Source organism: Salvelinus fontinalis, chromosome 6, assembly GCF_029448725.1.
Source record: "Salvelinus fontinalis isolate EN_2023a chromosome 6, ASM2944872v1, whole genome shotgun sequence".
Lineage (NCBI taxonomy): Eukaryota > Metazoa > Chordata > Actinopteri > Salmoniformes > Salmonidae > Salvelinus > Salvelinus fontinalis.
The window spans coordinates 7,321,926-7,348,868 of NC_074670.1; the positions used below are offsets into that span (position 1 = coordinate 7,321,926).

The 26,943-nt window shown below is 44.0% G+C and overlaps 1 protein-coding gene across 2 annotated transcripts in view; it reads left to right on the forward strand.

Moving 5' to 3' along the window:
* Window positions 1-26,943, forward strand: part of LOC129856898 (rap guanine nucleotide exchange factor 5-like) — an 81,068-nt gene that overhangs the window by 35,393 nt on the left and 18,732 nt on the right. For both annotated transcript variants that reach the window (XM_055924657.1, XM_055924656.1), the window contains 10 exons: window positions 11,026-11,104; window positions 13,834-13,981; window positions 14,243-14,340; window positions 19,331-19,361; window positions 20,271-20,349; window positions 20,964-21,113; window positions 24,435-24,532; window positions 24,779-24,901; window positions 25,210-25,388; window positions 25,768-25,858. In XM_055924657.1, the coding sequence (XP_055780632.1) occupies window positions 11,026-11,104; window positions 13,834-13,981; window positions 14,243-14,340; window positions 19,331-19,361; window positions 20,271-20,349; window positions 20,964-21,113; window positions 24,435-24,532; window positions 24,779-24,901; window positions 25,210-25,388; window positions 25,768-25,858 (1,076 nt within the window). The remainder of the gene's footprint in view (window positions 1-11,025; window positions 11,105-13,833; window positions 13,982-14,242; window positions 14,341-19,330; window positions 19,362-20,270; window positions 20,350-20,963; window positions 21,114-24,434; window positions 24,533-24,778; window positions 24,902-25,209; window positions 25,389-25,767; window positions 25,859-26,943) is intronic.

Sequence of the window (26,943 nt, forward strand, 5' to 3'; positions counted from 1 at the left end):
ATTCCCTATAGTGCACCGCATTGGCCAGGTGCCAATTAAGACACAGTAGTTTTTTTTAACTCATAGAAGACGGCGTGGCCTGTTTAGTGGGTATTAGTGTTTATTATGGATACTGCTGACCCACCCTACAGCTCAGCGGGAATTAGTGTTTATTATGGATACTGCTGGCCCATCCTACAGCTCAGTGGGTAGTAGTATTTATTATGGATATTGCTGGCCCATCCCACAGCTCAGTGGGTATTAGTGTTTATTATGGATACTGCTGGCCCATCCTACAGCTCAGTGGGTATTAGTGTTTATTATGGATACTGCTGGCCCATCCCACAGCTCAGTGGGTAGTAGTATTTATTATGGATACTGCTGGCCCATCCTACAGCTCAGTGGGTAGTAGTATTTATTATGGATACTGCTGGCCCATCCTACAGCTCAGTGGGTATTAGTGTTTATTATGGATACTGCTGGCCCATCCTACAGCTCAGTGGGTATTAGTGTTTATTATGGATACTGCTGGCCCATCCCACAGCTCAGTGGGTATTAGTGTTTATTGTGGATACTGCTGGCCCATCCCACAGCTCAGTGGGTATTAGTGTTTATTATGGATACTGCTGGCCCATCCCACAGCTCAGTGGGTATTAGTATTTATTATGGATACTGCTGGCCCATCTTACAGCTCAGTGGGTATTAGTATTTATTATGGATAATGCTGGCCCATACTACAGCTCAGTGGGTAGTAGTGTTTATTATGGATACTGCTGGCCCATCCTACAGCTCAGTGGGTAGTAGAGTTTATTATGGATACTGCTGGCCCATCCCACAGCTCAGTGGGTATTAGTGTTTATTTTGGATACTGCTGGCCCATCCTACAGCTCAGTGGGTATTAGTGTTTATTTTGGATACTGCTGGCCCATCCTACAGCTCAGTGGGTATTAGTGTTTATTATGGATACTGCTGGCCCATCCTACAGCTCAGTGGGTATTAGTGTTTATTATGGATACTGCTGGCCCATCCTACAGCTCAGTGGGTATTAGTATTTATTATGGATACTGCTGGCCCATCCTACAGCTCAGCGGGTATTAGTATTTATTATGGATAATGCTGGCCCATCCTACAGCTCAGCGGGTAGTAGTGTTTATTATCGATACTGCTGGCCCATCCTACAGCTCAGTGGGTATTAGTATTTATTATGGATATTGCTGGCCCATCCTACAGCTCAGCGGGTACTAGTATATATTATGGATAATGCTGGCCCATCCTACAGCTCAGCGGGTACTAGTATATATTATGGATAATGCTGGCCCATCCTACAGCTCAGCGGGTATTAGTATATATTATGGATAATGCTGGCCCATCCTACAGCTCAGCGGGTACTAGTATATATTATGGATAATGCTGGCCCATCCTACAGCTCAGCGGGTATTAGTATATATTATGGATAATGCTGGCCCATCCTACAGCTCAGTGGGTATTAGTATTTATTTTGGATACTGCTGGGCCATCCTACAGCTCAGTGGGTATTAGTGTTTATTATGGATACTGCTGGCCCATCCCACAGCTCAGTGGGTATTAGTGTTTATTATGGATACTGCTGGCCCATCCTTCAGCTCAGTGGGTATTAGTGTTTATTATGGATACTGCTGGCCCATCCCACAGCTCAGTGGGTATTAGTGTTTATTATGGATACTGCTGGCCCATCCTACAGCTCAGTGGGTATTAATGTTTATTATGGATACTGCTGGCCCATCCCACAGCTCAGTGGGTATTAGTGTTTATTATGGATACTGCTGGCCCATCCCACAGCTCAGTGGGTATTAGTGTTTATTTTGGATACTGCTGGCCCATCCCACAGCTCAGTGGGTATTAGTGTTTATTTTGGATACTGCTGGCCCATCCTACAGCTCAGTGGGTATTAGTGTTTATTTTGGATACTGCTGGCCCATCCTACAGCTCAGTGGGTATTAGTGTTTATTATGGATACTGCTGGCCCATCCCACAGCTCAGTGGGTATTAGTGTTTATTATGGATACTGCTGGCCCATCCCACAGCTCAGTGGGTATTAGTGTTTATTATGGATACTGCTGGCCCATCCTACAGCTCAGTGGGTAGTAGTATTTATTATGGATACTGCTGGCCCATCCCACAGCTCAGTGGGTATTAGTGTTTATTGTGGATACTGCTGGCCCATCCTTCAGCTCAGTGGGTATTAGTATTTATTATGGATACTGCTGGCCCATCCCACAGCTCAGTGGGTATTAGTGTTTATTATGGATACTGCTGGCCCATCCTACAGCTCAGTGGGTAGTAGTATTTATTATGGATACTGCTGGCCCATCCCACAGCTCAGTGGGTAGTAGTATTTATTATGGATACTGCTGGCCCATCCTTCAGCTCAGTGGGTATTAGTATTTATTATGGATACTGCTGGCCCATCCCACAGCTCAGTGGGTATTAGTGTTTATTGTGGATACTGCTGGCCCATCCTACAGCTCAGTGGGTATTAGTATTTATTATGGATACTGCTGGCCCATCCCACAGCTCAGTGGGTAGTAGTATTTATTATGGATATTGCTGGCCCATCCCACAGCTCAGTGGGTATTAGTGTTTATTATGGATACTGCTGGCCCATCCTACAGCTCAGTTGGTAGTAGTATTTATTATGGATACTGCTGGCCCATCCTACAGCTCAGTGGGTAGTAGTATTTATTATGGATACTGCTCAGACGGGTCAGGTCAGGGTTATCTGGAAAGAACAGACACGAGATTTAATTTAATTTAATTTTAGTCACATCTGCACAAGAGGTGTCTGTGTGTGTGAGTGTGGGTGCATTAGTGTATGTGTGTGTGTGTGTGTTCTTGCACATCATACAAGATGTGTGTCTGGGTCTTGGGAGTTGTCTACTGTAGTAGCCAGTACCAGTATGCAGTGTTTTAGTGTGTGTGTTGAACATAGCTCTGTGTGCATGTTTCTCCTCATAAAGAGCTGAGTGACTGATGTGTCTACAGCTGTATGCTGTGCTGTGGATTAACATAATGACGTGAGGGTGGGAGTAGTGTTCTGTGGAGCTGAACGCAGCACACAAAGCCCTGGGAAGTAAGTGTGAAATTAAAGGGGAGAATGTACAATACTGGGCTGTGAGGCACACTTACACAGAGCTGGGGAGGGAAGACATTCTGACTAATTGGATTTGAACAGCTTGTCTTTGCTCTGTGGCCTGGCGGCATGGCATCCATTCTGGAAACACACACACGCTCACAGGCATGCACACACACACTCACAGGCATGCACACACACACTCACAGGCATGCACACACACACTCACAGGCATGCACACACACACTCACAGGCATGCACACACACACACACACACACACACACACAGACACACACACACACACAAAGACATGTACAGACACACACACACACATTCACAGGCATGCACACACACGCTCACAGGCATGCACACACACACTCACAGGCATGCACACACACACTCACAGGCATGCACACACACACTCACAGGCATGCACACACACACTCACACACACACACACACACACACACACACACACAGACACACACACACACAAAGACATGTACAGACACACACACACACACAGGCATGCACAGACACACACACACACACTCAAAGACATGTACAGACACACACACACACTCACAGGCATGCACAGACACACACACACTCACAGGCATGCACAGACATACACACACACACCCTCACAGGCATGCACAGACACACACGCTCACAGGCATGCACAGACACACACAGACACACACATGCTCACAGGCATGCACAGACACACACGCTCACACTCACAGGCACTCTCCTTCCTCTCAATGACTTGCATAACTTGGACGATCAGTTCTGGCCCTGCACAACACAGAATGTCAACCCGCCCCAAGCTTTTGGACTTCCAAATGTCTTCTTCTCCTGTTTCCTACGTAATAATAGTGTCCGGGACACTCAAGACCTAAATATGCACTTACAAACAAACAACAAACCTATTACAGTTTTTAACAATCACTTTGGCACTAATTTCAGAACCTTGTGGTCATTTTTCAAAACTCTAGACACAAAACTCAAAACGGTCATCACTTGTAACACAGGCTGTCCAATGTTCAAAACATTGCATTGTGCATTCATATCTTTAAAGAAACCTTGCACTTGCAGAATCATTGGTTCAAATAACTCATTTATCATGAAATACCATAGGAACATTCATTTAGATCACCCACACAAAAGATACCGATAGTTTCACTGTGTAGTTGTTCATACAATCATTAAATATTATAGTACAAAATATGTGATACATGTTTCGTTATGCTACTACACGTAAATACATCACTGTAAAATGACTAGTAGAGAGAATACTACAGACAGTGGAATCATTGAACAAAATCTGAAATGTATTGATGAAATACAATAAAATCACAACAGGTTTCTTTGAATCAAAGCAAAAATAATTAGCTACAAAAAAAGAAAAAAACTACAGTAAAACGTCAACGGCAGGGTTCCTCACCTGGCTTACTGTAAAACATAAACTGCAGGGTTCCTCACCTGGCTTATTGTAAAAAGCTAAACAAAAGATTGATTACTGTACTTCTATATTTCCCTCAACCCTGTCTTGTGGATTTGGCCACAGGTTCTCATCCACATCACAATGGATGTTTTCATTAGCCAAACATCTTGGGAAGAATCTTCGGGCGAATCCAGGCCTGACACTGGTCTGCCGTGATGTCATTGCATGCGTCATCCATGGCCTGGAGAAGGGCGGCTTGTTCGTGAGGGCGCCTATCATATACCTTCCACCTCCATGTGGAGAAAAATTCCTCAATCGGGTTAAGGAAAGGAGAGTATGGGGGTAAGCACAGGGTGGTAAATTGTGGATGGGCCTGAAACCATGCTTGCACCATTTGAGCATGGTGGAACCTGACATTATCCCACACAATGACATAGATCATGCCATCAGCTCTACAGACCTGATTTAGCTCATCAAGGACGGTTACATTCGAACAGCGAATCATGTGGCTGCCTGCAACTCAATATATAGAGTATATAGAGTAGAGAGCTTTAGATGTTGTTCCACCAAACATTAGAACGGGCAAGATGCGTAATCTAAGCAACTTTGACAGTGGTATGATTGTTGATGCCACACATGGTGATTCCAGCATCTCAGAAACAGCTGCCTTCCTGGGATTTTTACGCACTACAGTCTCTAGAGTTTACAGAGAATGAAGAACAAAATGCGAAGAACAAAACACATTCACTGAGCGGCACTTCTGTGGGCAAAACCACCTTGTTAATGAGAGAGGTCAGAGGAGAATGTCCAGACTCATTCAAGCTAACAGAAAGGCCACAAATGCTCAAATAACAGCTGTTTAAAACAGTGGTGTGCAGAATGGCATCTCTTAACGTACAACAGCGTAAATAATTCAGGCTGTTGTGGAGGAAAAAGGGGGTCCTACCCAGTACTAGATAGGTGTACCTAATAAGGTGGCCGGTGAGTGTACAGTAATGTCAAATCTGAAAACATGGTCTGGAAAAGTGGTACATGGGACCATAGAAACAGTGTCTGATAAAGAATGATGATAAAATATTACATTCATAGATAATGTAGTCCAATTGGTTCATGTTCCACGGTAATTGGTGTCAATGAATCTCGTTATCCTGAAACTTTCATGATCTAAACATGGAATATTGTTCGTCAGTTTCCGTAAAACTATGCATTAAGAGTAACGCAACAGTTACTTATCATTTTGAGCAGTTGTATCAATTGATAGTTAGATCATTGTAATGAAATGAATAGACAGTCATCTCAGATGTAATGTGTGAATTGCATTTTGAAATGGTAATACTTTGATGTTAAGTTGTGTCATTTTGAACAGGCGATTTTAGTTCAATGAACAAATGATCTTAGCTTTATGTGTTTGTATCCAAGCAATTGGAAAAAGTGTTAGAGTTTTGGAAAAATGTGCATTTTGATCATTGGTTGTGAGTTTTGTGTCTAGAGTTTTGAAAAATGACACCAAGGTTCCCCGAAATTAGTGCCAAAGTGATTGTAAAAATCCAATGCCACTGACAAACACAGCAAATAATCATGGACTAGTTCTCTGATGAGATCCCTTGAAATTCCTCTCAAATGGAACGGTTTATTTTCACAATGGTGCTCTTTCACCAAAGAAACACACAACAAAAGATAAACAAAACCCACAATTAATTGATTTTTTAATTTACATTTTTTTTAATTTTAATTTTAGCCCCTTTTCTCCCCAATTTTCGTGGTATCCAATCGCTAGTAATTACTATCTTGTCTCATCGCTACAACTCCCGTACGGGCTCGGGAGAGACGAAGGTCGAAAGCCATGCGTCCTCCGAGGCACAACCCAATCAAGCCGCAATGCTTCTTTAACACAGCGCGCCTCCAACCCGGAAGCCAGCCGCACCAATGTGTCGGAGGAAACACCGTGCACCTGGCCCCCCTTGGTTAGCGCGCACTGCGCCCAGCCCGCCACAGGAGTCGCTGGAGCGCGATGAGACAAGGAAATCCCTACCGGCCAAACCCTCCCTAACCCGGACGACGCTAGCCCAATTGTGCGTCGCCCCACGGACCTCCCGGTCGCGGCCGGCTGCGACAGAGCCTGGGGGCGAACCCAGAGACTCTGGTGGCGCAGTGCCCTAGACCACTGCGCCACCCGGGAGGGCAATTAATTGATTTTCTAGCTGAGTTGGTATATTCACATTGACAAATCTGTTGATTAGATCACGTTCAGAGACATTGTTAATAATGAAATGAAAGCATATATCTAGGGTTGACATGTCCTGTGACCTTGAGATGTCTGCACACAAGGACGCAGCAACGTCAATGTTGCTGGTAAACACATTAAAGCAATGGGTTAACCTGTCTAGGATCAGCGTGGCGCTAGCGGCACACCCCCCCCCCCCCCCACTGAAAAACCAGTGCCGCGAAATTCAAAAAAAATATTTTTTTAAAATATTTAACTTTCACACATTAAAGTCCAATACAGCTAATGAAAGACACAGATCTTGTGAATCCAGTCAACATTTCCGATTTTTAAAATGTTTTACAGGGAAGACACAATATGTAAAGATGTACATCTATTACCTAAAAACACATTAGCATAATCCACCATCTTTTATTTGTCCACCAACACCAGTAGCCATCACCAATTCGGCTAAACTAAGATATTTATAGCCCCTAACCAACAAAAAAACTCATTAGATGACAGTCTGATAACATATTTATGGTATGGGATAGGTTTTGTTAGAAAAAAGTGCATATTTCAGGTAGATGGCATAGTTTACAATTGCACCCACCGTCACAAATGGACTAGAATAATTACAATGAGCAACGTGTTTACCTAACTACTAATCATCAAACATTTCGTAAAAATACACAGCATACACGAATCGAAAGACACAGATCCTGTGAATACAGACAATATTTCAGATTTTCTAAGTGTCTTACAGCGAAAACACAATAAATCGTTATATTAGCTTAGCACATAGCAATTAGCAGCCCAGCATTGATTCTAGCCAAAGTGAGCGATAAAAGTCAACATCGCCAAAAGATATTAATTTTTTCACTAACCTTCTCAGAATTCTTCCGATGACACTCCTGTAACATCACATTACAACATGCATATACAGTTTGATCGAAAATGTTTATATTTAGCCACCAAAATCATGGTTAGACAATGTGAAATGTAGACAAGCTGGTAAAGAAAAAGTCCTTGCGCCACTTAGACAGTGATCTACTCTTATACATAAATACTCATAAACGTGACTAAAAAATATAGGGTGGACAGGGATTGATAGACAATTTAATTCTTAATACAATTGCGTTATTACATTTTTTAATTTATCCTTACTTTTCAATACAGTTTGCGCCAAGCGAAGCTACGTCAAAAAACATGGCGTCCTAAGCCACTAAAATGTTTCGACAGAAACACGATTTATCATAATAAAAATGTCCTACCTTGAGCTGTTCTTCCATCAGTATCTTGGGCAAAGGATCCTTTCTTGGGAGAAATCGTCTTTTGGTGGAAAGCTGTCCTCTTGCCATGTGGAAATGTCAACTGCGTTCGGGATGAATTGAAAAGCGTGCCCAACTTTTCACATCGTTGCAAAAATAAATGTCCCAAAATCGCACTAAACGGATATAAATTGCTATAAAACGCTTTAAATTAACTACCTTATGACGTTTTTAACTCCTATAACGAGTGAAAAGATGACCGGAGAAATATAACAGGCTAAACTAACGCTTGGAACAGGTGCGCGCCGGTGTCCTCTAGGCTCATGACGCAGCTCCAAAAGAATGACTAGCTTCAGGGTTTTTTCATTTGTAGGGCCTGTGAACCCGCAATCGACCCCATTGGAATCGTCATCACGTAAAGGCATCCAGGGGAAGACGTAAGAAGTGTCCGTATAGTCATAGCAATGACAGTGCCCTTTTAACTGACTTCAGAAGAGTGGCCAACATTTCTCAAATCTGACTCCATGTCAGGGAAATTGCTGTAGAATGGGCTCTGTTCCACTTAGAGACAAAATTTCAACTCCTATAGAAACTATAGACTGTTTTCTATCCAATAATAATAATAATATGCATATTGTACGATCAAGGATTTTGTGGGAAGCCGTTTCAAAAATTTGCCAAATTAGCATAAATAGTCTAAACAGCGCCCCCATCCCCAACAGGTTAATTAGATAAGGGTGACAGGTCTCACCCAGTGAAAGTAATGACTCCTAACAATCAGTGAAAGATCCTTGTGCAATGTGAAAATTACTCTGGAACACATATAGAGCCCGTCCCAAATGGCAACCTATTCCCTAGTGTTCTACTTTTGACCAGGGCCCATATAGGGAATAGGGTCCCATTTGGGAGACTGACTATAGACTTTGTAAATGAGAATGTTAATGAATGAACACAGGATTGGAACACAGGTTGACAGAGAGAGAGCGTGAGAGAGGATCACAATGTGTGTACGTTGATCTTTCTACTGGTCCTGGCCTCGTAGTCCACTCATCGGTGTTCTAACTTACTCAGGTCATGACTCACACGCTTTTCAATGATGATTGTTCCATTTTCATTTGTTCCCTGGATACTTAAGCTATGTCCAATGACTCTCCTTCCCCTGTAGCCTCACGTTACTGTATACTGGCTGTTCTCTGTCTGCTACAGGAAGTACCAGGGAAGATAAGGCAATACGTTGTCAACCTGCTGCTTGACTCTCTCCTTCCCCTGTAGCCTCACGTTACTGTATACTGGCTGTTCTCTGTCTGCTACAGGAAGTACCAGGGAAGATAAGGCAATACGTTGTCAACCTGCTGCTTGACTCTCTCCTTCCCCTGTAGCCTCACGTTACTGTATACTGGCTGTTCTCTGTCTGCTACAGGAAGTACCAGGGAAGATAAGGCAATACGTTGTCAACCTGCTGCTTGACTCTCTCCTTCCCCTGTAGCCTCACGTTACTGTATACTGGCTGTTCTCTGTCTGCTACAGGAAGTACCAGGGAAGATAAGGCAATACGTTGTCAACCTGCTGCCTGACTCTCTAACCGCCGGTGCAGTCGATGCTCTAAATCAAATGATATTTCCAATGCTGTTGTGTCTATCTGATATTTGATAAGTCTTAAAATCCTTTTGACTTAATGATTTCTTTCAGCCAATGTGCTTTTGCATATTGATATCACAACACTGAGACATTGTGTAGGGGAAATATATATATATTCATAAATTCTCTGCATGGGGGATGCTTTTCTCAATGATTATATTCATAAATTCAAATGTTACTTTTTTCCCCACAATGCATTGGGGTTGCCAGATTGGTTCTTATTTTGTGTCCATCCACAGATTTGCTAATGTGTTTTACACATTGCTCACTGAATACATTCATTTCAATAGACAATGTAGTGATTGAAAACGTTCATGGTGTTCTTCCAGGTCAGTACTAAATGAGCTGGAGACAGTGTGAACACAGAGAGGCTGTAGGTGGAGCAGAGAGCTGGACACAGTGGGAACACAGAGAGGCTGTAGGTGGAGCAGAGAGCTGGACGGCGTTGGAGCCAACCGTAACAGGCGGTGGGAGGAATTTAGATTCATATAGGAAAAGAAGAACTTTACAAAAGATGTCAGATGGTGGAATTCACTTTTCATTTTTTAAATTTATGAGCACATTTTTGTATGGTCTGCATCTTTAAGTAGACTACTGACACTTGAATGTAGCTTTAATGATTGTATAATCTCAGTTTGGTCATTCATAATTTAAAATGTTTAATAAATGTATTCAATTTATTAATACATTAATTTATGAATTAATACAATTCAATCCAATTACATTGGATTTGAATCAGTTTTAGCAGTGGTGTAAAGTACTTAAATAAAAATACTTTAAAGTACTACTTTAGTAAGTTAGTTTTTTGGAGTATCTGTAATTCACTTTACCATTTATAATTTTGGCAACTTTTACCACACTACATTCATAAAGAAAATAACGTACTTTTTACTCCGTACATTTTTCCCTGACACCCAAAAGTACTCGTTACATTTTGACAGGAAAATGGTCCAATTCACAGACTTATCAAGAGAACATCCCTGGTCATCCCTACTGCCTCTGATCTGGCAGACTCACGAAACACAAAGGCTTTGTTTGTAAATTATGTCTTGGAATATTGAAGTGTACCCCTGGCTATCTGGAAATACAATTAAAAAAAACAAGAAAATTGTCCTGTCTGGTTGCTTAATATAAGGAATTTGAAATGATTTATACTTTTACTTTTACTTTTGATACTTAAGTATATTTAAAACCAAATACTTTTATACTTTTACACAAATAATATTTTACTGGGTGACTTTGACTTTTACTTGAGTCATTTTCTATTAAGGTTTCTTTACTTTTACTACAGTATTACAATTGAGTACTTTTTCCACCACGGAGTTTTAGCCAGTTCTATTGGATGCTGTTGTAAATGATGTGTTTCCTGTTTTACAGAGCCTCTCCTGGATGACTTCCTGCTGACATACCTGGTGTTCATGTCAACCAGTGATCTGTGTCAGGCTCTCCTGGGACAATATCCTTCTACTTCAGGTTGTGGTGGTCACCTCTAAACTACAGTATACTACCCTTACCTCTAGACTACAGTACACCACCCTTACCGCTAGACTAAAGTACACCACCCGTACCACTAGACTACAGTACACCAACCTAACCTCTAAACTACAGTACACAACCCTAACCTCTAAACTACAGTACACCACCCGTACCACTAGACTACAGTACACCACCCGTACCACTAGACTACAGTACACCAACCTAACCTCTAAACTACAGTACACCACCCGTACCTCTAGACTACAGTACACAACCCTAACCTCTAGACTACAGTACACAACCCTAACCTCTAGACTACAGTACACCACCCTTACCTCTAGACTACAGTACACAACCCTAACCTCTAGACTACAGTACACAACCCTAACCTCTAGACTACAGTACACAACCCTAACCTCTAGACTACAGTACACAACCCTAACCTCTAGACTACAGTACACCACCCTTACCTCTAGACTACAGTACACAACCCTAACCTCTAGACTACAGTACCTTACCTCTAGACTACAGTACATTACCTCTAAACTACAGTACACAACCCTAACCTCTAAACTACAGTACCTTACCTCTAGATTACAGTACACAACCCTAACCTCTAGACTACAGTACCTAACCTCTAGACTACAGTACATTACCTCTAGACTACAGTACACAACCCTAACCTCTAAACTACAGTACCTAACCTCTAGACTACAGTACATTACCTCTAGACTACAGTACACAACCCTAACCTCTAAACTACAGTACCTTACCTCTAGATTACAGTACACAACCCTAACCTCTAGACTACAGTACACCACCCGTACCTCTAGACTACAGTACACCAACCTAACCTCTAAACTACAGTACACCACCCTAACCTCTAGACTACAGTACATTACCTCTAGACTACAGTACACAACCCTAACCTCTAGACTACAGTACACAACCCTAACCTCTAGACTACAGTACATTACCTCTAGACTACAGTACACAACCCTAACCTCTAGATTACAGTACACAACCCTAACCTCTAGACTACAGTACATTACCTCTAGACTACAGTACACCACCCTAACCTCTAGACTACAGTACATTACCTCTAGACTACAGTACACAACCCTAACCTCTAGATTACAGTACACAACCCTAACCTCTAGACTACAGTACCTTACCTCTAGATTACAGTACACCACCCTTACCTCTAGACTACAGTACATTACCTCTAGACTACAGTACACCACCCTAACCTCTAGACTACAGTACCTTACCTCTAGACTACTTTACCTTACCTCTAGACTACAGTACAAGACCCTTCCCTCTAGACTACAATATACCACCCTTAACTCTAGATTACAGTACCAAACCTCTAGACTACAGTACACAACCCTTACATCTAGACTACAGCACCTTACCTCACCCCTAGACTACAGCACCTTACCCCACCCCTAGACTACAGCACCTTACCTCACCCCTAGACTACAGCACCTTACCTCACCCCTAGACTACAGCACCTTACCTCACCCCTAGACTACAGCACCTTACCTCACCCCTAGACTACAGCACCTTACCTCACCCGTAGACTACAGCACCTTACCTCACCTCTAGACTACAGTACCTTACCTCATCTCTAGACTACAGTACCTTACCTCATCTCTAGACTACAGTACCTTACCTCACCTCTAGACTACAGTACCTTACCTCACCTCTAGACTACAGTACCTTACCTCACCTCTAGACTACAGTACCTTACCTCACCCCTAGACTACAGCACCTTACCTCACCCCTAGAATACAGCACCTTACCTCACCCCTAGACTACAGCACCTTACCTTACCTCTAGACTACAGCACCTTACCTCACCCCTAGACTACAGCACCTTACCTCGTCTCTAGACTACAGTACCTTACCTCGTCTCTAGACTACAGTACCTTACCTCTAGACTACAGTACCTTACCTCACCCCTAGACTACAGCACCTTACCTCACCCCTAGACTACAGCACCTTACCTCACCCCTAGACTACAGCACCTTACCTCACCCCTAGACTACAGCACCTTACCTCATCTCTAGACTACAGTACCTTACCTCTAGACTACAGTACCTTACCTCACCCCTAGACTACAGCACCTTACCTCACCCCTAGACTACAGCACCTTACCTTATCTCTAGACTACAGTACCTTACCTCTAGACTACAGCACCTTACCTCACCCCTAGACTACAGCACCTTACCTCACTCTTAGACTACAGCACCTTACCTCTAGACTACAGTACCTTACCTCTAGACTACAGTACCTTACCTCACCCCTAGACTACAGCACCTTACCTCATCTCTAGACTACAGTACCTTACCTCTAGACTACAGTACCTTACCTCACTCCTAGACTACAGCACCTTACCTTACCTCTAGACTACAGCACCTTACCTCACCCCTAGACTACAGCACCTTACCTCGTCTCTAGACTACAGTACCTTACCTCTAGACTACAGTACCTTACCTCTAGACTACAGTATACCACCCTTACCTCTAACGCTACTGACTGTTCTCTACTACACACACACCTCACCCTTAAACACACATACACCTCCAACTTGGAACAATTAAAAATAGCGGTGTTGATCCTGTTGGCCTAGCTAATGTCAATACACACAACGCCTACTGAGAGTCCGGTCTACTGCTGTGCTGATGCCTTAACTCATGGAGCCCACCTATTGTTCAAAGAGACACCACCGGGGGAAAGAGGAAGGGCAGGAGGTTCTGGACAGGAAACGGCAGGTCCTGCACCTGGTGACACAGTGGACAACACTGTACAGGGACTTCCTACGAGAAGATGAGCATGTTAAACTCTTCATGAAGGTATGACGGAGCGAGCGAGGCGAAGAAGAAGGGATATTACAGCCTGTTTCCAGATCTGTTTGTGCTTTCTTTCAAACTCCTCTAGTCATTTATAAGGAGTTGGCAAGACAAATGTGGGGCCAGGCTAAGGATATGGGACAGTGAGATGACCCTAAAATAAGTGATATCATGATGATATGGGGGGGTGAAAACAGACATTAGATGTTGTCTTTGTGTTTCAGACATTGAAAACAGACATTAGATGTTGTCTTTGTGTTTCAGACATTGTATCGTTTCCTCCTGGATGACCTGTATGAGTATCCAACTCTAGAGAAGGAGCAGAAGGACCTGCAGAAACTCCTGCGGCTGCATCGCAGACAGTGAGTGGCCATAGGAACTGAATAATGGAATAATATGATGAATTAGTTACACTACATGACCAAAAGTATGTGGACACCTGCTCGAACATCTCATTACTAAATCATGGGCATTAATATGGAGTTGGTCCCCCCCCCCCCTTTTGCTGCTATAACAGCCTCCAGGCTTTCCACTAGATGTTGGAACATAGCTGTGGGGACTTTCTTCCATTCAGCCACACGATCATTAGTGAGGTCGGGCACTGATGTTGAGCAATTAGGCCTGGCTCACAGTCGGCGTTCCAATTCTTCTGAAAGGTGTTCGATGGGTTGAGGTCAGGGCTCTGTGCAGGCCAGTCAAGCTCTTCCACACCCTGAAGAAACCATTTCTGTATGGACCTCGCTTCGTGAGAGGGTCATGCTGAAACAGGAAAGGGCCTTCCCCAAACTGTTGCCACAAATCTCCACCTGGCACAGCCAGAAGAGGACTGGCCACCCCTCATAGTTCCTCTCTAGATTTCTTCCTAGGTTCTGCCCTTTCTAGGGAGTTGTGCTTCAACACCTGCATTGCTTGCTGTTTGGGGTTTTAGGCTGGGTTTCTGTACAGTACTTTGAGATATCAGCTGATGCAATTATAAATACATTTGATTTGATTTGAAAGTTGGAAGCACAGTATCGTCTAGAATGTCATTGTATAATGTAGCGTTAAGATTTTCCTTCATTGGAACTAAGTGGCCTAGTCCGAACCATGCAAAACAGCCCCCGACCATTATTCGTCATCCACCAAACTTTACAGTTGGCACTATGCATTCTTGCAGGTAGCGTTCTCCTGGCATCCGCCAAATCCAGACTAGTATGTCGGACTGCCAGATGGTGAAGCGTGATTCATCACTCCAGAGAACGTGTTTCCACTGCTCCAGAGTCCAATGGCGGCGAGCTTTACATCACTCCAGCCGATGCTTGGCATTACACATGGTGATGTTAGGCTTGTGTGCAGCTGCTCGGCCATGGTAACCCATTTCATGAAGCTCCCGACGACCAGTTATTGTGCTGACGTTGCTTCCAGAGGCAGTTCGGAACTCGGTGGTGAGTGATGCAACCGAGGACAGACAATTTTTAACAACTACGCGTTCTGTGAGCTTGTGTGTTCTACCACTTCGCGGCTGAGCCGCTGTTGCTCCTAGACGTTTCCACTTCACAATAACAGCAATTACAGTTGACCAGGGCAGCTCTAGCAGGGCACAAATGTTAACTAACGGACTTGTTAGAATGGTGGCATCCTATGACGGCCCCACGTTGAGCTCTTCAGTAAGGCCATTCTACTGCCAATGTTTGTCTATGGAAATGGCTGTGTGCTTGATTTTATACACTTGTCAGCAACAGGTGTGGCTGAAATAGCCAAATGCACTAATTTCAAGGGGTGTCCACATACTTTTTGATATATAGTGTATTTATGTGTAATGTATGCGTGGATTATTTCTCCTAAGTGTGAATTCTGAACATGTAGCTGGTAAACAGGAAATGTGACTTTGTGTGCATGTCAAATGGCACCCTTTTCCCTGTATAGTGCACTAATTCTGACCAGAGCCCTATAGGCCTATCACACTACTCCCTTTTGGCCTGTAAAGAGAATAGGATGACATTTGAGATGTGTTTTTTTTGTACCAAAAGAGTGAGTCAAAATTGAAACCACTGAATATAGATCAACTGTCCTAGAGGCAGAGAGAGTCATGTGTCCTCCAACACCCATGAATGGGAACATGTACTGTAGAGGGCTGTTTTACTCATCTCCTGTATTCATACTCAATTAACAAATTGATAAATTAAGAGTAGTTGCAGTGTTTTGGGCTGTGTTGTTGTCCTGTTTGGGGATGTGTTGCTGTCCTGTTTGGGGATGTGTTGCTGTCCTGTTTTGGGCTGTGTTGCTGTCCTGTTTGGGGATGTGTTGCTGTCCTGTTTGGGGATGTGTTGCTGTCCTGTTTGGGGATGTGTTGCTGTCCTGTTTGGGGATGTGTTGCTGTCCTGTTTGGGGATGTGTTGCTGTCCTGTTTGGGGATGTGTTGCTGTCCTGTTTGGGGATGTGTTGCTGTCCTGTTTGGGGATGTGTTGCTGTCCTGTTTGGGGATGTGTTGCTGTCCTGTTTGGGGATGTGTTGCTGTCCTGTTTGGGGATGTGTTGCTGTCCTGTTTGGGCTGTGTTGTTGTCCTGTTTGGGGATGTGTTGTTGTCCTGTTTGGGGATGTGTTGCTGTCCTGTTTGGGGATGTGTTGCTGTCCTGTTTGGGGATGTATTGTTGTCCTGTTTGGGGATGTGTTGCTGTCCTGTTGGGGATGTGTTGCTGTCCTGTTTTGGGCTGTGTTGTTGTCCTGTTTGGGGATGTGTTGTTGTCCTGTTTGGGGATGTGTTGTTGTCCTGTTTGGGGATGTGTTTCTGTCCTGTTTGGGGATGTGTTGCTGTCCTGTTTGGGGATGTGTTGCTGTCCTGTTTGGGGATGTGTTGCTGTCCTGTTTGGGGATGTGTTGTTGTCCTGTTTGGGGATGTGTTGCTGTCCTGTTTGGGGATGTGTTGCTGTCCTGTTTGGGGATGTGTTGCTGTCCTGTTTGGGGATGTGTTGCTGTCCTGTTTGGGCTGTGTTGTTGCCCTGTTTGGGGATGTGTTGTTGTCCTGTTTGGGGATGTGTTGCTGTCCTGTTTGGGGATGTGTTGCTGTCCTGTTTGGGGATGTGTTGTTGTCCTGTTTGGGGATGTGTTGCTGTCCTGTTTGGGGATGTGTTGTTGTCCTGTTTGGGGATGTGTTGCTGTCCTGTTTGGGGATGTGTTGCTGTCCTGTTTGGGGATGTATTGTTGTCCTGTTTGGGGATGTGTTGCTGTCCTGTTGGGGATGTGTTGCTGTCCTGTTTTGGGCTGTGTTGTTGTCCTGTTTGGGGATGTGTTGTTGTCCTGTTTGGGGATGTGTTGTTGTCCTGTTTGGGGATGTGTTGCTGTCCTGTTTGGGGATGTGTTGCTGTCCTGTTTGGGGATGTGTTGCTGTCCTGTTTGGGGATGTGTTGCTGTCCTGTTTGGGGATGTGTTGCTGTCCTGTTTGGGGATGTGTTGCTGTCCTGTTTGGGGATGTGTTGCTGTCCTGTTTGGGGATGTGTTGCTGTCCTGTTTGGGCTGTGTTGTTGCCCTGTTTGGGGATGTGTTGTTGTCCTGTTTGGGGATGTGTTGCTGTCCTGTTTGGGGATGTGTTGCTGTCCTGTTTGGGGATGTGTTGTTGTCCTGTTTGGGGATGTGTTGCTGTCCTGTTTGGGGATGTGTTGCTGTCCTGTTTGGGGATGTGTTGCTGTCCTGTTTGGGGATGTGTTGTTGTCCTGTTTGGGGATGTGTTGTTGTCCTGTTTGGGGATGTGTTGCTGTCCTGTTTGGGGATGTGTTGTTGTCCTGTTTGGGGATGTGTTGCTGTCCTGTTTGGGGATGTGTTGCTGTCCTGTTTGGGGATGTGTTGCTGTCCTGTTTGGGGATGTGTTGTTGTCCTGTTTGGGGATGTGTTGCTGTCCTGTTTGGGGATGTGTTGCTGTCCTGTTTGGGGATGTGTTGCTGTCCTGTTTGGGGATGTGTTGCTGTCCTGTTTGGGATGTGTTGCTGTCCTGTTTGGGGATGTGTTGCTGTCCTGTTTGGGGATGTGTTGCTGTCCTGTTTGGGGATGTGTTATTGTGCTGTTGGGGTATGTGTTATTGTGCTGTTGGGGTATGTGTTGTTGTGCTGTTGGGGTATGTGTTGTTGTGCTGTTGGGGTATGTGTTGTTGTCCTGTTGGGGTCTCTGAGTTCCTCTCCCTCTGTGTCAGGGGTCTAAGACACGTAGGAAGAATATCTGGGAAAGCAAACCTGTGACAGCGAGACCTGTTGTTCCATTTCTACTGTTGGTTCTATTATTGCCAATAGCATTGAGGATTCCAATCTTGCTGACAAACGCACATTTCCAAGAACACCAAAAATATAGAACATGATGTCCATCGAGTGGGACACATCCCATGTCAACCCTCCCCTCATCCCTCCTCCCTTCCTTCTCCCCACCTACTCCCTCCCGAACCAAATTCACATAGAAATGCAAGTTATAGATCTGTTATTATAATTGAAAGCAAGTCCAAGGAGTGGTAAATCTGTTCAATATGTGCTATTTCTGTGATTAGGCAAACTATTTGAATGTTAGCAACCAGGAAATGGTGGACCGATTTCTACATATCGCACCTTTAATCAGGGCCATAACCCATGTCACCTAACCTTGACTTTTCTAATCAGGACCGTGACTCATGTCACCTAGCCTTGACTAATCTAGTTGATTGATGGAAAATCACAGTACTACCAGGTTACTAGTTGATAAATGAAAAATCACAGTACTACCAGGTTACTAGTTGATTGATGGAAAATCACAGTACTACCAGGTTACTAGTTGATTGATGGAAAATCACAGTACTACCAGGTTACTAGTTGATTGATGGAAAATCACAGTACTACCAGGTTACTAGTTGATTGATGGAAAATCACAGTACTACCAGGTTACTAGTTGATTGATGGAAAATCACAGTACTACCAGGTTACTAGTTGATTGATGGAAAATCACAGTACTACCAGGTTACTAGTTGATTGATGGAAAATCACAGTACTACCAGGTTACTAGTTGATTGATGGAAAATCACAGTACTACCAGGTTACTAGTTGGTTGATGGAAAATCACAGTACTACCAGGTTACTAGTTGATACATGGAAAACCACAGTACTACCAGGTTACTAGTTGATACATGGAAAACCACAGTACTACCAGGTTACTAGTTGATTGATGGAAAATCACAGTACTACCAGGTTACTAGTTGATTGATGGAAAATCACAGTACTACCAGGTTACTAGTTGATTGATGGAAAATCACAGTACTACCAGGTTACTAGTTGATTGAAACGGTCCAAACGAGTGTGTGTATTGTTTTTTTGGTCATTCTTGTCTCATGGTCTAATTGTTTGATTTTGTTTCTCTCTCCAGTACAGCGGAGGAGTATTCACCCCACAGAAAGGTAAGAGGCCAAAACTGCATGAGATGAGTATTCACCCCACAGAAAGGTAAGAGGCCAAACTGAATGAAATTAGTATTCACCCCACAGAAAGGTAAGAGGCCAAAACAGCATGAAATTAGTATTCACCCCACAGAAAGGTAAGAGGCCAAAACAGCATGAAATTAGTATTCACCCCACAGAAAGGTAAGAGGCCAAACTGCATGAGATGAGTATTCACCCCACAGAAAGGTAAGAGGCCAAACTGCATGAGAGGTAATGGAGCTATTGTATGAGTCACAGGGGGGGGGGGGGCGAATGGAATAGCATCAAACACATGGAGACCATGTTTACTTGATACCATTCCACCTATTCCACTCCAGCCATTACCACGAGTCCGCCCTCCCTAATTAAGGTGCTCCTACCTCCTGTGGTAAGAGTGCATCGTTGTTGGGCAGGGTTTCCCAACTGGTGGCCCACAGGCCATTTTATTTGGCCCCCAAGTTTTCTGAGTTAAAACTTTTCATTTTGGAAATCTGTTAGAAAGTATTTCCACGCATAATACAGAGATATACATTTATATGATTGAATACAAATGTAAGCAAGGTTTGAAATTATGTTTTTGTAAAATTTTATATCTGTTTGGGATTCTTGCGGTCAATTTGCAGTCTACAAATGATTAGTGATTATGTTCTGGCCCGCTGATAATCTGCTCAAGAAGAAAATGGGCCCGCGGCTGAATCAGATCCTGTTGTAGGGATGTGTTTACGTTTGAATAGCCAGGTTTCCTTACAGCCTATTTGCAACAGTTTGGGTCATTAAATACTATTGTCCTCTTGTTTCCTGCAGAAAGCACAAGAGTCCAGAAGAGTTGGAATGTTTTCTCACACAGTATGAATGTGTTCTGAATTCCCTGTATGTCCCTCCATTTAGAGCAAAGCTCTTTCCCACCAACTGAGCCTGAAAGAGAACGGGCTCCCGACCAGAGGAACACAAAGGGAGACCAGGGAAGGTGAGTCGGTCCTAAAAACCTGTCTGCGTCTCAAATGGCACCCTATTCCCTATATAGTGCACTACTTTTGAGCAGGGCCCTATGGCCATTTGGGATGCAGCCCCTGTCTTTCTATTTATTCTTCCTACATTCCTCCCAACATGCATTGTTTCCACAGTTTGTGTCGGCTGATGACGTTCTGTATAGAGCATCTCAGAGCCATTCTTTTTAAGGTAGCAAGCACTGTGAGGAGACAGAGTAACAATGGGAATCCTTGAGGCTGGACAGAATGAGACTTTTCTGAACAATGAAAATCCCAATGCTTTCATGTTCAATGATGTCAGAACATGAGGTGATGCATGTGAATTATGACATCATTGAACATGAAAGCATTGGGATTTTCATTGTTCAGAAAAGTCTCAGTCTGTCCAGCCTCTTCACACCCATCACCTCATGTACCACTTTATGCAGCAGGTTAGCCATTTGAGAACACCCATGAGTTGACCATTCAAATTTCCATGGTCAGTAGTTCCAACTCCGTTCTATTCTTTCTACTTCTATGGGACAAACAGTGTTCTCTTTCTCTCTCTGTCTCTCATTCCTTCCTTCCTCTCCCTCTCTCCCTCCGTCCTCAGTGTTGTGTCATGTGTACGTGAGCATGGACTCATATCTGAGTGTGAGGAGCCTGGCCAGTGTTGTGGCCCAGGGGCTGCTGCAGGAGGTGGCTGAGAGACTGGATGTCCCCCTGGAGGAGCTGGTCCTGCTGGCTGTCACCTACCCTGGAGGTATCTAATCTAACCCTAACCTAACCATATACAACACACTGGAGGAGCTGGTCCTGCTGACTGTCAGCTACCCTGGAGGTATCTAATCTAACCCTAAACTAACCATACCTAATACAACACACTGGAGGAGCTGGTCCTACTGACTGTCACATACTCTGGAGGTATCTAATCTAACCCTACCTAATACAACACAGCATACTGGAGGAGCTGGTCCTGCTGACTGTCACCTACCCTGGAGGTATCTATTCTAACCCTAAACTAACCATACCTAATACAACACACTGGAGGAGCTGGTCCTGCTGACTGTCACCTACCCTGGAGGTATCTAATCTAACCCTAAACTAACCATACCTAATACAACACACTGGAGGAGCTGGTCCTGCTGACTGTCACATACCCTGGAGGTATCTAATCTAACCTTACCCTAACCATACACAACACACTGGAGGAGCTGGTCCTGCTGACTGTCACATACCCTGGAGGTATCTAATCTAACCCTAACCATACCTAATACAACACACTGGAGGAGCTGGTCCTGCTGGCTGTCACCTACCCTGGAGGTATCTAATCTAACCCTAACCATACCTAATACAACACACTGGAGGAGCTGGTCCTGCTGGCTGTCACCTACCCTGGAGGTATCTAATCTAACCCTAACCATACCTAATACAACACACTGGAGGAGCTGGTCCTGCTGACTGTCACCTACCCTGGAGGTATCTAATCTAACCTTACCCTAACCATAAACAAAACACACTGGAGGAAATGGTCCTGCTGGCTGTCACCTACCCTGGAGGTATGTAATCTAACCCTAACCATACACAACACACTGGAGGAGCTGGTCCTGCTGACTGTCACCTACCCTGGAGGTATCTAATCTAACCTTACACTAACAACACCTAATACAACACAACACACTGGAGGAGCTGGTCCTGCTGACTGTCACCTACCCTGGAGGTATCTAATCTAACCCTAACCATACATAACACACTGGAGGAAATGGTCCTGCTGACTGTCAGCTACCCTGGAGGTATCTAATCGAACCCTAACCTAACCATACCTGGAGTAGCTGGTCTTTCTGGTTGTCATCTACCGTGGAGGTAACTAACCACAACTTAACTCACACAGGGATTCACCAGAGTTTCAATGGTCTGTCTGTCTGACTGCCTGCTTGTCGAAATCATATCAAAAGTGTATTGGTCACGTACACAGATGTTACCACAAGTGCAGCGAAATGCTTGTGTTTCTAGCTCCAACAGTGCAGTAATACCTAGCAATACAAACATACTATAAATAAAAACACAATACACACACACAAAGAATCCAGAAAAATACAGAGAACTTAAGAAATATCAGAACAAGCAATGTTATATTTGAGATTCTTCAGAGTAGCCACCCTTTGCCTTGATGACAGCTTTGCACACTCTTGGTAACCGACTTCATGAGGTAGTCACCTGGAATGCATTTCAATTAACAGGTGTGTCTTGTTAAAAGTTAATTTGTGGATTTTTTTTCCTTCTTAATGTGTTTGAGCCAATCAGTTTTGTTGTGACAAGGTAAGGGTGGTATACAGAAGATAGTCCTATTTGGTAAAATACCAAGTCCATATTATGGCAAGAACAGCTCAAATAAGCAAAGAGAAATTACAGTCCATCATTACTTTAAGACATGAAGGTCAGTCAATACAGAAAGTTTCTTTAAGTGAAGTCGCAAAAACCATCAAGCTCTATGAAGAACCTGTCTCTCATGAGGACCGCCACAGGAAAGGAAGACCCAGAGTTACCTCTGCTGCAGAAGATTCATTAGAGTTCATTAGAGTTAACCATACCTCAGATTGCAGGCAAACAAATACTTCAGAGTTCAAGTAACAGACATCTCAACATCAACTGTTCAGAGGAGACTATGTGAATCAGGCCTTCATGGTCGAATTGCTGCAAAGAAACCACTACTAAAGGACACCAATAAGAAGAAGAGACTTGTGTGGGCCAAGAAACACGAGCAATATACATTAGACCGGTGGAAATCTGTCCTTTGAGATTTTCTGCTTCCATCTGCCGTGTCTTTGTGAGATGCAGAGTAGGTGAACGGATGATTTCAGCATGTGTGGTTCCCACCGTGAAGCATGGTGGAGGAGGTGTGATGGTGTGGGGGTGCATTGCTGGTGACACTGTCTGTGATTTATTTAGAATTCAAGGCACACTTAACCAGCATGGCTACCACAGCATTCTGCAGCGATACACCCTTCCATCTGGATTGTGCTTAGTGAGACTATCATTTGTTTTTTAACAGGACAACGCCCATTTGGGCTATTTGGCCAAGAAGGGGAGTGATGGAGTGCTGCCTCAGATGACCTAGCCTCCACAATCACCCGACCTCAACCCAATTGAGATCGTTTGGGATGAGTTGGACCACAGAGTGAAGGAAAAGGAACCAGCAAATGCTCAGCATATGTGGGAACTCCTTCAAGACTGTTGGAAAAGCATTCCTCATGAAGCTGGTTGAGAGAATGCCAAGAGTGTTCAAAGCTGTCATCAAGACGGCAAAGGGTGGCTACTTTGAATAATCTCAAATATAAAATATATTTTTGGTTACTACATGATTCCATACGTGTAATTTCATAGTTTGATGTCTAAACTATTATTCTACAATGTAGAAAATAGTCAAATAAAGATAATCCCTTGAATGAGTAGTTGTGTCCAAACTTTTGACTGATACTGTATATATATTTATGCACATATAATGGTGTGTAAAGACAGTATGGACAGTATATGAATAGAAAAGGTGTGTACAGCAGTAGTTATATAGGATGAGCCTGGACTAGAATACAGTATACACATACATAATACATAAAGTCTGTCCACCTGTCTGCCTGTTTTTGACTCTGTATAGATGCAGTATTCTGGGACAGTATCTCCTTCTATAGCCAATAGACACATCCGTATACTCTGAAAGCACATGACTGTAAAAACAATGATTAAACCATGTTGTCCTCTACTGACCTTAATGTCCAGTGACACAACAGTGTGTATTATGTTACATGAATGAGTGAAATTCTGCAGACTTGAAAAGCAAACAGGAATGAACAAAGTCCTGCTGTCCCGACATGTAGTCGTTTTCTGTTGTCAGCCGCTGTGGCTACACTGACTGGTAGAACAGACCCAACCCTACACTGACTGGTAGAACAGAACCAACCCTACACTGACTGACTACTGCAGAACAGAACCAACCCGGCACTGGGACACTCATCTACACCAGATAGCAGGTGACACGCTGGCTGACATATTTATAATGGCTGTGCTGTGTGATGCTTCCTCTCTCCAGAGAAACTCCTCCTGAAGCCTCAGGACAGGCTCTACTCTGATTCGCTGACAGCAGTGGGGAGGCTGCACGTGTGCAGAAAGGACCTGAGTGAAGTCATGGTAGGAATCACAATGAGTCCACTTCAATGCAGTTCCTCAGCAGGCTACAATGTGAATGAATCTAGCATAGGTGACAGTCCTCAGGCCTCCTAACAAGCTACTTCTGCATTTGGTTTATCACATTATATTCCTGATTCCTACTGGATATGCTTCCAGCCTATAACCCACATGGTCATATCACACCAGAAAATAACGTGTTCTTACATAACCCAACAGAACATATATCATATCCCTTTGTCCTCTCAGAACCCGTTCACAGACAACGCAGAGCTACAACAGAGGTCAGCTCGCATGCTGAGTATGAACACATGGGACGTGGCTGTCACCCTTACAAACTTTGACTGGAGTGTCTTCAACTCAATACATGAGGTCCGTGACATCATCTTTTGTCCATCACCTACACTATGCATGCGTCCCAATTGGCACCCGATTCACTATTAGTGCATCTTTTGTTTTTACCAGGGCCCTTAGAGCTCTGGTCAAAAGTAGTGCGCTATAAAGGGAATAGGGTGCCATTTAGGATACAGATAAAGATGTTAGTGATTCAAAGCTTTCTACAAGCTCACCCGTGTCCTGTCCTGTCCTGCCCTGTCCTGCCCTGTCCTGCCCTGTCCTGCCATGTTCTGTCCTGTCCTGTCATGCCCTGTCATGCCCTGCCCTGTCTCTCTCCACTACAGCAAGAGCTGGTGTACTTCACGTTCAGCCGTCATGCCAGCGGTGGCCACACGGTGGCGCTGGAGCTGCTGCTGCAGCGCTGCAATGAGGTACAGCTGTGGGTGATGACAGAAGTCCTGATGTGTCCTACGCTCTGCAACAGAGTCCAGCTCATCAAGAAGTTCATCAAGATCGCTGCCCAGTGAGCTCCTCTCTCCTCTCCTCTCCTCTCCTCTCTGACCACAACATAGTGGGCTCCTCTCTCCTCTCCTCTCCTCTCCTCTCCTCTCCTCTCCTCTCCTCTCTGACCACAACATAGTGGGCTCCAGCATTTGGACAGAGTTGTTACATCCTCAGAATGTGCTGATGTCTTCTTCTACAGAAGTAGAGCAGTATGACTGGTCCATTTCACTAAGGGCCCAATACTTCAACTACAGAACTCTGCACAGCACTCTATTATAGTGAGGTCTGCATGGACAGGATGCCCCCTCCTGTGGTTTAGTGAGGAATTACAGTTTGTATTCCTGTACCATCACTGTATGAAGCTGGTGTTAACAGTGTGTCACTCTTTATTTCCTCAGCTGTAAAGCCCAGAGGAACCTCAACTCTTTCTTTGCCATCGTTATGGGTCTGAACACCGCAGCAGTTAGCCGCCTCAGTCAGACCTGGGAGGTCAGTGTGTGTCTGCTTCTGTACGTGACTATTTGTGATGGATGTCTGTTAAGCTTTTCAAAGAAACTGGTCTTGATTGTCTTTTGCCAAGGGACAATTTGAAATGTACTGGTTAGTTCAAAATAGTTTTTTTTTTTATTTAATTTTTGTTATGCTTTGAGGATTGTTTAATTGTAGATTTTTTTGGGCACAGAGCAGGGTAGTGAGTTTTTATTGGGCACAGAGCAGGGTAGTGTGTTTTTATTGGGCACAGAGGAGGGTAGTGAGTTTTTATTGGGCACAGAGCAGGGTAGTGTGTTTTTATTGGGCACAGAGTTGGGTAGTGTGTTTTTGTTGGGCAGAGAGTTGGGTAGTGTGTTTTTGTTGGGCAGAGAGTTGGGTAGTGTGTTTTTGTTGGGCAGAGAGTTGGGTAGTGTGTTTTTGTTGGGCAGAGAGTTGGGTAGTGTGTTTTTGTTGGGCAGAGAGTTGGGTAGTGTGTTTTTGTTGGGCAGAGAGTTGGGTAGTGTGTTTTTGTTGGGCAGAGAGTTGGGTAGTGTGTTTTTATTGGGCACAGAGTTGGGTAGTGTGTTTTTGTTGGGCAGAGAGTTGGGTAGTGTGTTTTTGTTGGGCAGAGAGTTGGGTAGTGTGTTTTTATTGGGCACAGAGTTGGGTAGTGTGTTTTTGTTGGGCAGAGAGTTGGGTAGTGTGTTTTTGTTGGGCAGAGAGTTGGGTAGTGTGTTTTTGTTGGGCAGAGAGTTGGGTAGTGTGTTTTTGTTGGGCAGAGAGTTGGGTAGTGTGTTTTTGTTGGGCAGAGAGGAGGGTAGTGTGTTTTTATTGGGCACAGAGCAGGGTAGTGAGTTTTTATTGGGCACAGAGCAGGATAGTGAGTTTTTATTGGGCACAGAGGAGGGTAGTGAGTTTTTCCCTGATTTACAATTACTATTTTGTATGTTTTACTATATAATGTCTTCCAGATAGCCATGTTTCCTCATGTGCTTGCATGCACCTCTCCTAAATCAAGGTGTTTTGGTACTTCCCTTATGCACTATGCTTTTCTACACTCTTACTAAACCATAGGTCAATGTAGTCTACCAGTCAACTGTCTA